The sequence below is a fragment of the Hydra viridissima genome, unplaced genomic scaffold, assembly GCF_058129835.1.
Source record: "Hydra viridissima isolate aposymbiotic clone 2 unplaced genomic scaffold, HvirCarnegie_v1 scaffold_10, whole genome shotgun sequence".
Taxonomy (NCBI): domain Eukaryota; kingdom Metazoa; phylum Cnidaria; class Hydrozoa; order Anthoathecata; family Hydridae; genus Hydra; species Hydra viridissima.
Genome location: NW_028324309.1, coordinates 2,083,655 through 2,098,441, shown reverse-complemented (window position 1 = coordinate 2,098,441; position 14,787 = coordinate 2,083,655). Strand labels below are relative to the sequence as shown.

The following is a 14,787-nucleotide window of genomic DNA, read 5'->3' as shown; positions in this document are numbered from 1 at the left end:
TTTTCTCATTCATTTCAGGAGCTAGGCGAACTTGTCAAATTCATGACCTTTTTTATCTGTGGTCTTACGAAGGTACCAGCTCTAATCATAGCCTAGGACAGCTTCGGAAAAAGATCTTGGAAGTACTTAACAGGTGCCAACTTCTTGTCAAGAGCAATGAAAAATTGTGAGGCCTAACTTGGTGTGCAGTGGTGACATAAGCAGTTTCTGAGGTTTTATCAACGCCTCTCACTTCATATTGCTCTTACCCACAGAGAACACGATCGATTGTGGCCAGTCTTCTCTGTAATAGTGTGCCTTAATGTCACGACTGTTGAAGAGGGAAGTAAACAAGGTTAATTCGGGAAATATATTTCTTCATTCCTTTATTCACAAAAAACAAGAACTGAAATGTTGTTTCGAGTCACCTGTGCTTTTATACTTGTGTACTAATTTTAGACAGTTCGATAACGTTCTAGAAAGTTCTGGAAGTTTCTTGAAAGTTTTTAAGTACACTGGAAATATCTCGAACCTACTGGACAATTCCAACAGTTTTGGAATTTTCTAGAAGAATGCTCAGTATTCAACACAAATCGAGAACTTTCTCGAATACTCACTAGTTTCAAAACATCGTTGTTCCGGTCATAGAAACAAAGTTTTTGTGGAACAACAGCAATATTTTATTTATTTTCGGCAAAACGGGTTAGGAAAACATGCGTTCAACCAAAAGACAAAACAAAAATAAAAACTTCTTTCATAGCGTTATCTGTACGTAACATTCAAAAACAGTTTCAAAGTAAAGTTTGAATTTAACATACTTTATGAAGATGCCAAGTATAAATATAAAAAAAATGATGTCAAAAACACTTTCATTAACAGAAAAATCGATAAGTTTGTTAAGGCATTGATACAGAACAAATCCAAGAACAATTTTTGTGCGAAAATATACATATCAACTTCTGCTAGTTAAGAACTGGATGATGAATTTGACGAAGTACATTAAGAAATTGTGTTTAAACGGATTTAAATTAGTCAGTTGGATTAAGATGAGCTTAAGAATTAAAAATTGACTCTGATAATGACGTAACTCGCAGAACAAGCTGTTTATTTGGAATATATAATAGATTTTAGGTTTGATAAAATTTTTCAGCCTAATGAGTTTGTACAGCCAATGAGTAAATATCAGCGCCTATAACGTTAGAAACCATTTTTTTTGCCTTGGTAAAGTCTTTCAGTTTGCAAAAAAAACTCGCACGATCTAAGATTTTAATAATTTCATTATTGCGCTAAATAATATTTTGATTCTTTAGTCGAAATTGCAACAGAAGCCATTTTTCTTGCTGCTCTGCATAAACTTTAATAAACTTTAAATTACGATAGATACCAACACAACTGTATGAAATGCAAGTTTAAAAAGCATTTATGTAGGAAATCCGAGAGTAAGAGAGAGAGAGAGAGAGAGAGAGAGAGAGAGAGAGAGAGAGAGAGAGAGAGAGAGAGAGAGAGAGAGAAGAATGGAATCAGGATTTTCAAATGTAATTTGAATTTTACTTGGATGTATGTAACGTTGCACTTTTTACATAAAACAGATGCACCAAATGGAGGAAAAAATTAAGTAGGATTGAAGCAGTTACCACAACCTTAAATAGGAAGTCTTCTCCATCGACAATCCTCAGAATGATTCAAATATTTTGTAGAGCGTATATAATAACTAAACTTGTTTCAAACCACTTGATTTTTTAGACCAGACGACGTTATTGACAACAAAGATAACGTTATTGACAACAGAGATAACGACGATTCGATGAGATTTGTCGTTAAAAGCTATCATTTACAAAACAAACAAAAGATTTTAACAGATAAGAGTGCATTCAAGTGTAAAAAGGAAAACCTTTTGTTTTTGATGAGATCGTCACAAGAACTCTTTTTCTTAATGATCCGCCGAAATCTTGTTATCAGCGAAAAGATATTCTCGTTGTAAAAACAAAACAATTTTGAGCCAAATAAAGAATTATATTTCCAAATTATTTTAAAAATATTGTTCTCAAAAATATTTGACAAAAAGTTTCGCAATATTAGGAAAAGAATAATTTCAATAAAAAAGAAGAAAAAAAAAAATTTAGAGAAAGTTATAGTTACGAAGCATGTTTAATTCCTCTCCAAATTTTCTATTCCAAAATTAAGAGGCAAAGTTATAGCTGTAATACTGATGGATTCATCAGTCAAAGTGATTGGAAACACAAACAAAATTTGCAAAGATTTAAAGCAAGAAAGTCTATTGGAAAAACTAAATTTTTACCCGTTAGTAGCTGATCCATGAAGATTAAAAGAAAAAGCGAACAAAAAACGCATATTAAACAATAATATGTAAAGTTGTACTAACACAGAAAACTTGAAAAAAAAATATATATTTATAATATGAAACAATCTTTTAAGGTAAAACGACGTTTACTGTGATGTCTGTTTTTGCATAAAAGTCATCGCATGTATTTTCTACAAACCAAGTTTTATGAAGGCAAACTTGTAGGAAGATCCAGCGCACATTCTTTATCCTTTAGATTAATAAAAGATTTCTCATTTTGTTCAGGATGAAAATTGCGAACGTGTCCCAATATAGTAGACCTCCATTTGGATTGCCACGCACAAGTTAGACATTCAAAACCAAGCTGACTATAATCTGAACGATGGCTACGTTTGTGAAAAGCGTAAGACTTTTTGTCAGTGAAAACACTAGAGCATTTATTACAAACATATTTTTCAGACTTGACAGCTTTTTCCACTTTTGATCTTTTAGATAATATACGAAAGGAACTTTTATTACCAGACAAATTTTTATGACACAATGCATAATGTCTTGAAAAGGCAAACCTGTTGGTGAAACTTTTATGGCATAATGTACAATATCGTAACTTGGATTTTATCGCTCGTCTTCGCAAGGTAGTCATAGTGCGTTTAATTTCATTTCGTGGGTTATTAGTTGTTTTTAAAGGGGACCACTTGGAATGTCTTGTTTGCAAGTGAACTAAAAGGTGATGGTAAGTTCTTCTTTCTTCTGGACATAATGGACACTTGAAGGTTTCCTCCATTAGAGTGCTACAAGGAAAAGAACTTTCGTGACGCAATTTTGTGTGACGTTTTAAAGATGCATTAGTAGAATGCGCTAAACCACATATGTTACAATCAAATCTTTTCTTATTTAGTAGTGTAGAAACACCAGTATGATTAGATGGAAAATCATCGAGATGGATACGCACATGTTCTGAGAATTCCTTTCTACTTGAAAGAACTACGCCACACTGAGGACACTGAAACAAAAGATTTTGGCAAGCCTTTGCTTCTTTATGAAAAGATGTAGGTTGCGCTGGTGAACTACTTAAAGAAAAAACTGAATTAGACAATTTTCGGGAAACTTCTGTGGAATCTAGATTGTTTCGTGATGAGCTACTAATAGGAATGATAGGATCAAGAGATAAAACAGGCTTCAAATCTTTTGTGAAAGAAGAGGAACTATTTGATGTTTCCAGATGCGTGAAATTCCAGTTTTTGGTTAAGGAGTTTTCATCATCGCCTTTGGTTCTATCACCGGAATCCAAAGACTTTTCAGTAATAGAAACGGAGTGCGCGAAATTTAAATGTGTAACACAAGATCGTAAACTTTTATAGTGCTTCACACACATGGGGCATTTTATGAAGTCCTCTAAACCAGACACATTTTCTTCTGAAGCGTGCTTTTTGTAGAGATGGTTATTAAAAGATGTTAAACCCTTTTCACCATTTACCACGTAAGCAACATCAGTACAAAAAGGGCACTTCACAACTTTTTTCAATTTAGATACTTTAGCAGATTTAAAACTTTCTGATTCAGCATCAGAACCATTGCTCTTAAAATCCATTTTTTTCGCTTGTTTTAAAATATTTGTTAGTCCGCAAAAACTTGATTGATCATTGGACGAATAAATAAACTTGTTAACTGGCTCATTTGAAGCACTAACATGTAATTTTCCACAGATCATTGAAGTGTTAACTGGTGCATTCTTAGAAGAAGGTGAAATAGATCCAGGGCAATCAGTTAATATTCCTGTTTCAAAGTTCTTTGAAGGCAATGCTGGTTCTGAATGCATTGAATTTGGTGAAAAATCAAAAGATCGGATTGAATAGGAGTTCAAAGGGAAACTGTTTGAACAATTGTTCGTATCTTCTATGGAAATACAATTTTAATAAAAATGCATATATAAGTTAGGGTAGAACTAACTTTTTAATAGATCTTTTAAACAAATTAAATCTAAACAACTTGGCTCGGTAAAAAAAGTTTTATTTCAAACTAATATCACGTTAAAAGAGTTATCAATTGAGAAGCAAGACCATTTTCAACAACATTAACCATCTTAACTTATGTAATTAAATTAAGCAAAAAAAAAAAAAAAACATGGCCATAAGATAGAAAACACAAGATTCAAACAAGATCAGTAAACCACGGCTATGAAATTATTTGATATACAAGTTACAATTAATTCATTTACTTAATACACCATACATAAAAACAAAAATGAAGCAGATTTAATGTTTTTATGAGAAACAGCTAACCAAGCGGAAGTTTAACTAATGCTTGTATTAAAGCCATAACAGTAATTTTTTAATCATATTTTGTCAAAGTGAAGCAGTTTTTTTAAAGGATTCTCACAGTGAAATTTCCAAATGCTTTATCATAGTGAAAACGTTTACTCATAAAGATTAATCATAAATTAATTACATCAGTTATCTTATAAATTAATTATGCCAGTATCTCTATGATTAATCATAGTTTATCATAAAGATTTACTGAGATTTAAATTTTCTAAAATAACAAATTTTAAAACTTCAAATTTTCAGTTATAATTTTCAAAAAAAAAAAAAAAAAGTTTAAAATTGGAATACAAAAATTAAATTTTAAATGAGTGCCTTTATAGAGAATACTCATTACATTAAGAAAAACAAGCTTTTGACATACTTTACAGAAGTTAAATCTGATTGATAGGATATAAAGTGTTTTCAGGAGTTTAAGATATAGATTTGCTCAAGGGAAAATTCCTATATATACACACAGACACTCAATTTTTTATAAAATAAATTACAGTTTGTATGGTAGTTAGGACTTGTAATTTAAAGAAGTAAAAATCATTACTAGCTATAACTGCTGAACAATTCAAAATTACCTGATGAAGATTGTGATCTGAAGTTGCTTTCAGAACTTTTAGTTTCCATTATTTTCTTCCCATTATCCTTGTAACAATAAAGTAATAAATACAATAAGGTCAAAAAAACTAAAAAATTTAACTTAGAATCTCAGGAGAGTGTTTTTAATTTTAAATTATTCGTAAATGAAAACTGAAATTCCTTTTATTATAAGAACAGATTTTTTGCCTATAAAAAAATACAGGACTTTTTTTTGGTCAGGTTGATGACATACCCTAAACTAATAATAATATTCATTTAAAAAAAACTTACATTTTATTTATATGGTTTAGCCTTAAAAGATTTTTAAATTTATTTATACTTGTAAAATTAGATTTATAAAGTTATTATTACTTGTAAATTATATTGAATGAAAAACTTTAAAATTAAAAAAAAGCTTTGTGTTCTTATTTAAAACATAATTGCAATAACTTATATTAAGCTACATACCTGCTTCAATTTACTCTGCACTTCTGAATTATACCTTGCAGATCCTTCTGATTCACACCTCGTAGAAGATACTGAATCACTCCTGCTGGAAGTGGAAGGTATAGTAACTGCAATAAAAGCAGATTTTGGAGAAGCAAAATGACTTTCAGATTTTTTAATTGAAGTTACTTCATTGTTTTCTACAAAACTCAACCTTCTGAGTATGGTCATATCATCTGTTGATGAAAACTGATTTGAATTACAATTAAATGATTGATCTTTGTCATCAGAAACAGTTGAACTCAAATTTTGCACCCTTTCAACAGAGCCTCGATCTGTACTATTTATATTTGCAGGCAGTAATAAATCATTAGGTAGCACTACATTTTTACCATTACAACTCTTGGTATTTTTCAAATGCGAGTAATCTTTAATAGAGTTTGTATTACTATCTTCAGTGTGAATTTGAGGCAGCCTCAGTTTCATTTTATAACAGGACGATTTTATTAATTTTTTTGAAACATCTTTTACTGGTTGTTTAAAAGGATGCCTAATAATGGAGCTTTTTTTTGAGAGATTCTAAAATAATAACAACAGCTAAAGAGATCTATGAAATATGCTGGATAATCATATATGGTATATAAAGTAAAATATAAAAACATGGTATAAGTAAAATATATAGAATAAGGTAAAGTATATAAAATATATAATTAAAAAACATGATTATATAAAGTAAAATATAAGAACATGTTAAATAAATCTATGAAATTTCATAACATAATGAGTCAAAAGAGGTTACTTTTACTGCTTTTGTTGTTACTGGTGTGTCATTAATTGTTTCATAGGTTTGGAAACCATTTTTTAAGCTTATAATAGATGAATGTGTAGAACTAGGAGAGTCCTGCTATAGAAACAAAAATAATTTTACATAGATATTTGTGATCACTTAAAAATTATTTAATGCCAAGGTTACTAATAAAAATTTATTTCCAGTTTGTACAATTCACAAACAAAGAAATACCCACATTTTTTAATGAAGTTCCTAAAAAGTTAGGATTGCGACTTTTCCAAAATTCATCAATAAGATGTTTACATGCAAGTAAATTTGCCAATGGCTCCCAAGTTGGTGACCACTGTACTTTATAAAATGTTTCATTGCTCTAAAAGATATTTGTAAATAAAAGTAGTATGGATGAAAATTATGGATTTACACTCACCCATATAGAAAAACATACTCCACCTCATTGCGTGTAGATATGCAGGTTTTTTGTTTAAAATTCATAAACATAATACTAATAATATCCCAAAATTATATCTTAACCTAATATAATATTTAAAATGGTAATTTTATAAAAAGGTATGAAGATATTAAACGCATATTTAACAGCACATTTACTTACTTCGCCCATGTGAACACCTATAATCTTCTCAACTTTGTAAGCTTGCCTGTTCGTTACTGTTGTTTCCAGATTGACATTACCACCACTAGCAGACATTTCTACTTTTACACAAACAAAAATCAACTTTTTTTATTTAATTGAAGCTTAGGAAAATTTTAGGAATTATTATTTTTATTATTAATATCCTAATTTACACAAGTTATATTTCGCTTGTTAAATAAAGATAATGTATTTTCAAAATGTATTTTTTTAATATGCTTTTAAAGACATTTTCATCACAAAATTGAAACAGATAACACGTTTAAGTAGAGTTAAGCGAAATGTTGTGACGAAAACGGCATTGTCTCAATACCACGTAAAAACCAGGTGATACAAAAATTTAAAAAAAAATAATTATTTACTTAAGAGGCGCGAGAAAATAAGCATAGACTTTAAAGGGAAATAACAGTGGTGTTTTAAAAAAATTCATCAAACATCTATTACTATGCGCATGCAATAATGAATTTTTTTGTTAAAATTCTTGTTTAAATAGAGTTTGTTATTCCTGATGAATTTTTTTCAAAGTTGAAGACTAAATATTTAACAAATTTTCTTCCACGTTCACTTCGTATGAGAAATACTTTTAAATCTAAAAAAACTAATTATTTAGAAGATATGAAAGAGTTCGGCACACATGAGAAACTGTTTTAAACTTAAAATAACACCTGTTATTTTACTTTTCGTAATAGTTTAAAATTCACGCAAATTTCACTCACAAGTTTAAAAAAGTATACAGCGGTGGCCAAAAATTAAAGACCACTTTATTTTTAACCTTTTTTGGAAAAAGGTATCAAAAAAAAGAAAAACATTTATAGAAAGAATTTTTATTGTATTTTATATTTATTATAAAAGAATTTATAATTTTTTTACAAAATAATGTTAAAAAACTAAAAAACTGACTAGTAAAAAATATAAATGGGAAAAAAAATTGGAAAAAATTTTAAGACCAGTTTCAAAAATATTTCAAAAAGAAATAAAAATATAATTTAGAAACGTGTTGTTCCTCCATTTGTTTTCAAGCACTCTTGTACTCGTTCTGGCATTGAATTCATTAAAGTTTTGATTAAAATTTTGATTTCACATTTTTCAAATGATGAGAGATAGAAGATTTCAAATCTTCCAAATTGTAAAGTTGTTCTTTACCAAGCTTTTGATCAAGCCACGACCATAAATTCTCTATTGGATTCAAGTCTGGGCTATTGGCAGGCCATGGAAGCACTTGAATTTTATTAGAATTGAACTAATCGCTAACAACATGCGCTTTATAACACGACGCATTATCTTGCTGGAAAATAAATCCATCTTGCAACTACCATAAATAAATGCTAGGAATAAGCGAGTTTTCCAAAATTTCGATGTACCTTTCTTTGTTGAATCTACCATCGAATAAATGAAAAACGCCAACTCCACAGGCACTCATACAGGCCCAAATGCCAATTGAACCACTGCCTTGTTTTGTTCGTTTCAAAATGCATGATTCATCGAACCGTTCGCTTGGAAGTCTACGCAACATTACGCGACCTTTTCTGTTGTCTACCTCAACGTTCATTTCATCACTAAAGACCACACCGCTCCACTGATCTGTTGACCAATTTTTATGTAGTTTGCACCACTCTTTCCTGGCAAATTTTTGTTTTTCATTTAAGCGTGGTTTTTTTGCAGCAGCACGCCATAAATAATTTAAATTGTGGAGGACCCTTCGCACAGTTCTAGGGCTTGCTTTCAGACCATTTGACAGTGTCCATTTCGTAGACAAGTCTGTAGATGTTGCTTGTCTGTTTTCTTTAATTAATCTCACTAACGAGAGAACATCACAGTCATTTGAAATTTTATTGCGTCCAGTCCTACGACGATCATTAATTGATCGGGTCTCTTTGTATCGTTGAATTATGTTAATAATGCAAGAGTGAGACCTTCCGAGCTTTTCTGCTATTTGTCTGATGCTATAGCCTTCTTCTTTTAATACAAGAGCCGCGTATCTGTCTTTTTCTTCGATCTTTGCACGCATTTTTGCAATATTTTTATATCCTTATTGCAATTCAAAAAATAAATGTTTATTTGATATCGAAACTCAGGTTTCGACATTTTATTTTATAGCCAACGTAATAAGCAATTAAGACAGGTAAAAAAAATAATGGATTATTATTTTTAATAAGTGCAAATTAAAGATTTGAAAGTGGTCGTTAAACTTTGTCCAACTTATTTAAAGAAGATTAATAAGTACTCATCAGTTTTTTAATAAGTTAAACGCTATTTAATTAGAATTAGATTTAAATAATTATACCACTTTAATCCGTATGTTTTAATTAACAAGATATTAAAAAAAAAAAAAATTTAATATGTCAATTAGAATCTTCTTAATTTTAATTTAAAGATTAAGAAACCAACTAAAAAATGAGTGGTCTTTACTTTTTGGCCACCGATATACTTAATACAAAAAGAGTAAAACTTGCAGATGCAATTTTACACATCATAAATTTTATCTTTAAATTTTTTTTGTTATAACAAAAGTAAGACTTGCTTTTAGAAATTAAATTCCCTTCATTTTTAATCTTCAAAATTCAGGGACGAGAAAGGATTTTCCCCAGGAATTCTCAAGAGATCTCGTAAAAACCTTTTCATTTACATGCAGAGATATTGATTTTAAATTTTACTTAAACCCAGTATCGACCTGAATATCTTTTTCTATTATATTCGTATTAGGCGATTTGTATATGCTTTCAGTCTCCTCTTCAATTTATTTTTAATATTTATTTTTTTTTTAATTATAAAATAAAAGCAAAGAAATTCAAAACTGATTAAATTAAGTCATAAGATAAATATTTTAAGCCCAACCGAAAGTCGCTTTAAAAATTACCTTTTTTGGCATCATGATACATTAAATTTGTTTAATCATTGTTTGGAATTACATTCCACTGAATTCTTTCTAAGATGTTTCATTCTTATTACAATAAACATGATTGGAAATGGCTTTTAGCTTGAACAAGAAGATTCACTGTCGAAAACTGGTTAAAGAGTTGTTGTTTTTTTGTTTTTTTTTACCATTACCTAGTGCCAAATTTATTGGATGTTAAAGAATAAGTTTTTCCTGTTATAAAATAATAGAATGGTAATATATAAAATATTAAAATGTTAATAAGATGATAAAGTACAATATTAAATCTTGAAGCAACATCAGTATTTAATTAAAAACTGCAGAATTATAAAAGAGTGATTCCAGAATAACTTTTGTTACGGCAGACATGAAAAAAACTTCGATTTGAAGAAGAATAATTGGGAATTAACTACCTTTCAATTGTGAAAGTTGCGAGTGGTATTTATTGTATATGTCGATGTTTAAAAAAGGGAGTTTATCAGTTCGGCAATCTATATTCCGGCTTAAAACAAGGAAAATAACTAAAAATTATCATTAACGAAACTTTAGAAAACTATTGCAAGGCAAAGTATCTATTTACTTTTCAAATACTGGATTCGTTTCTAATGATAAAAGTGACAACCTGCCTTATAAAAAACTATTATAAAAAGCGTGAAGTTTTTTTTTTAAGAAGATGACAAGATTATTAACATTGATTGCTTTGTTTATTTCATGATTTTACAGATTTTGGCGTTTGATTTAAAAAAAGTATTGATATAAATATTTCTTAAAATTACTTATTGAAGTAATGGTTTGAATCCATTCTATATCAATACCGAAATGGCAGTTAACTGCATGAAAAAAACTAAATGGATTATCTTTTAACGTTAGTAGAATTTATTGATAGATGGTACCTGACGAGGGCAGGGAATTACCTGCCAATTAAGTTGAAACGAATTGTGCTGCTTTTTATTTATTTAATCTATTCGACTTCGGTTTCTTCTGAAAATTCGTCGCACTCAATTATACATAAAAGTAAAACGATTCTATTTTAAATACTTATTTCTACAACTTTTTTATTAAGATTTTTTGAGTAAATTCAATTTGTTTAAGTTTAATTGCTACTTTTTGTAATACCAGTTTAATGATTATATCTTGCTCTTATACTTTTATGTATATATATTTGTAAAATTCTATTTCATATTTTTTTAATTCTTTAATTAAAGCTTAGTAATGGTTATTTAAAAGAAAACGTTTTAAAAAAATCTTTTATTTTGGCAATTTTATCGTCAAAAAATTAGACCGATCTCATAAAAAGTTTGCCCTCGAATAAACTTTCTGCCACACTATAATAAAATGAAATGCTTACTCAAACAAATTTATCTTATGTTCTACCATTTTTATTTATTTTTTTTTTTTAGCGCTTTTTGCTATTTAATTGCAACTCTTTAACTTTTTTAGGGACGTAGAAACTAACCTAATGTTCCGTATTTTATTATATATTTTCTAGTTATTAGTATTTTTCTTTTTGTATTTCAGCAACTAATTTTTAACATTCATGCTGAGATCTAATTTATGCAGACATCTAATAATATAACCTGCTGAGTGGGATAAAAATAAATAAGTATCAAAGTTTAAACTTAGTATAAGGAAGACATTACAAGTCTTTAGTTGGATTGAGGCTTTTGTTAACTTATCACCAGTCTAAGGCAGCAAAAACTATATCTATTTAAGAATGTAGACTAAGATAATAAATTTATCAAACACAAAATAAATATGAAGTTTGTCGGAGTCTTATAAATATTATATTGATAGTAACTTGATAACATTACAAATGCATTTTTTATACCTTTATATTTACTGTAACTATAGTTACACTTATTTTAGTCTTGAACCAATAAATTATCTAATATGGTTCTCTTTAAAATTTTTTCTAAAACATCATGTGGTATGATGCAACAACGAAAACTTTTTTAAACAAAAATGAGAATAAAACGTTGTAGTTTTTGTAGCTTGTCACGTAAATTCAATCCAAATTACGTGTCTAGCAAATCCGCTAAATATAAAAACCTTAATGTTATGATGTTATGAATAAAAAACACTCTAAATAAAACAATTTATGCTCTTTCTTATTACTTTAGGCAGTTAACTAGTTGATTGTTTGCTTACAAAAAGGTGACTTATTTCTAGATTTTTGTACCCTTTGGATTAATTCAGCAAATTATAATTAGCAGTCTGTTTAAAAATTTAATTTCAATCCTGTTTAAAAATGTTTTTCCTAATATTTTTTTTTTTAATACTTGAGTAAAGTGTAAACTTGAATTTAACCATTTGATGATATTACTTTGCTTTATCATTAGTCGAGGTCAATAATGCAATAATAAGATTGGCAAATATTTGCCAAATTGTTCAAGTATATTAGAATGGTGTTGACAAAGTTACGAAATAAATTAAAAACAAAAAGTTAAGCTATATTTTTAAAGACACTTTCAAGTTTTCCATCCCTTTTTTTGCATTTGAAAAATGTCATCTTTAATTAAATTTAAAAGACATTGTAGCATTAACCATTTAGCGTAATGTTTGCATAAAGATTTACGTGACCTTTCAAGTCACATATCTCTTTGAAAAAATACACGACTACATATTTTTAAAACAAGGTCGGCATTATGCTTAGAAAATAACTATAACTTTGTAAAAAGATATTTAATATAAATTATGCAGAAATATAATGCTTAAATACATCGATAAAAATTACGCAAATAATAGACATAATAAATATAAAATGGGAAAAAAATGAGACCGTGATATATATACAATATAAAAAGAATATTTATATAAAGTGCACTCTACAAAGAATTGAAGTATATGGTGCAATAAAAGTTGCAAAAGTTCGAATAAAGTAGTTTAAAGTCACTAATAAATTTACTAAATTGAGAAATTTTATAGAAATATTTATTGAACTCATCAATTTTGATGTCGGCAGGAGCAACTCACAGCCCAGACGGTGTTTAATTTAAAACAAATTTTTAAAAATAGAGGTGCAATTTTAAACATAACGTTGAAGGATAAAACGTAAAGTAGCGTTTTTAATTTCCGGGTCGTTAAAATAGAATAAATATATTTTAGTGTTTCTTGATTGCTTAATAGTACATCAAAGAAAAATATAAATATAGTTTTTTTGCACATATTTTGACGTAATGTAAAAAATAGCATGCCGTATTACAACAGGTTAAGTTGGAACAATTATGAACATTGTGCATCACCATACCACAAAAGAATGTTACAACAACGAGAGGCACGCAACAACACAACATATATAGTTTTGCACAGAATAATTGAGAACAAAACGATGAAGAACTTTGCGAATCAACTATTAACAAAACTCTGGTAAAAATAAAAAATTTGGTATGTACAATGACGTAAAATTGTCATGGTTTTAAAACAATTATTACTTATTGGAAGAAATACTTCATCCTATTTTATATTTACTCGTTGTAGAATATAATGATGACAACTTTGCTTCTAAATGTTTAATGATGAAAAAAAAAAAAAAAAAAAGCATACAAAATTAAGAAATCAAGTTATTACCTGATAAGACGTCGAAATGTAACATTGGTTTAGTTCAACTTCTAACAAACAACGTGAATTAAGTTGTGACGATATGGGTGGTTTAGCAGAGTATAAAATAATGTGAAAACCTCATTGACGTGAAACATACGGCACAAGATTGCATACAGAGATATAACAATTTGATGTACAATGTTAAATGCGGTCAACTATAGAAATGAAATTGAAACGTTAGTAACTTACAGTTCAATTAAGCATCCTGGTTTGCAATAACGTAGAAAGCAAGCATTAAAACAAATTTAAATTTGAACTATTGAAATGAATATTGCAAGTTATATAAATCCAATCCTAGACTTAAAGGAAAGAACATGAAACGTCTATTTAAAAATTAAAATAAAGTTGTTAAATCAAATTACGTTCAAAACTTGAACACAGTTTGATTTAAAAACAATGAAGATTGAAGTTTTCAAAACGCTGTTTGTTTGTTTAATTTAATGTTATTGTGTCAATTAAATATTGTTGTACTGATGCGTTCAACGTAAAACGTTAAACAATTGTGTTTAGCTCAATACCTCACGATGTGTGTGAGTTCGTGCTTAGAGTTGCTGACAAAATTATAGTAGTGCGATCAAAAGTAGTAACAAATGCATCTTTTTTTTGGAACAGTTAATGAATTATATAGATGTCCTATAAACTAATTGGTTGAAAATCAAAATTTTTTGCTATTTATTTACTATTAAAACGCTGCTCTAGTACATAATCAAATACTCGTTCGTCTTTCTGTCATGGAAGTTTTAAGTGTTTCTTGATTGAAAAATATTTTCTAAACAACATTTTAACGTTAAACTTAGGTTCTTAAAGTGATTCATACTTTAACGTTGACCTAGTTTAGAAAAAATTATAATTTTACGAAAAAACAAATTTCAAACTAATATTGGAGGAGCGAGTGACCATTCAACTATTATTTAACAGTTTTAATATTTTATAATAGTAAATTTATAATAGTAAATTTATAATAGTAATAAATTTATAATAGTATTTATAATAGTAATTTTATAATAGTAAATTTAATATTTTTTAATATTTCAACAAAACTATTATTTAACAGTTTACTTGCTAAAGACAACTACAAATTCTAATTTCTTAATTTTTAAATACTCTTTCGTTGAAAATAAAAATATCCTTATTGTCAGTAAATGACGTTCATTCAAATTTAAATTTGATGTGTTTACTTTAAAATTGCACCAAAAAATGTTTAGTATATAAAGACTACTGCAGTATTTAAAGCAAACTTGTAATAAAGAATAT

The 14,787-nt window shown here is 28.4% G+C and overlaps 1 protein-coding gene across 3 annotated transcripts; it reads right to left on the bottom strand.

Moving 5' to 3' along the window:
• Positions 1-1,971: 1,971 nt before the first annotated feature.
• LOC145193051 (uncharacterized) lies at positions 1,972-13,829 on the bottom strand. Of its 3 annotated transcripts, none has more exons than XM_090100703.1 (7): positions 13,723-13,829; positions 7,020-7,117; positions 6,645-6,779; positions 6,419-6,523; positions 5,641-6,198; positions 5,172-5,238; positions 1,972-4,177 (listed from the first exon to the last, which is right to left on the bottom strand). In XM_090100703.1, exons 2-7 carry the CDS (start codon positions 7,113-7,115, stop codon positions 2,487-2,489), a joined length of 2,652 nt encoding a protein of 883 aa, XP_089956829.1. In that variant the 5' UTR covers positions 7,116-7,117; positions 13,723-13,829; the 3' UTR covers positions 1,972-2,486. The 3 variants fall into 3 exon arrangements, with proteins under 3 accessions (XP_089956829.1, XP_089956827.1, XP_089956828.1); XM_090100701.1 differs by lacking the exon at positions 13,723-13,829 and adding an exon at positions 13,501-13,690; XM_090100702.1 differs by lacking the exon at positions 13,723-13,829 and adding an exon at positions 13,501-13,686 and having other exon boundaries at positions 6,419-6,520.
• Positions 13,830-14,787: the final 958 nt, after the last annotated feature.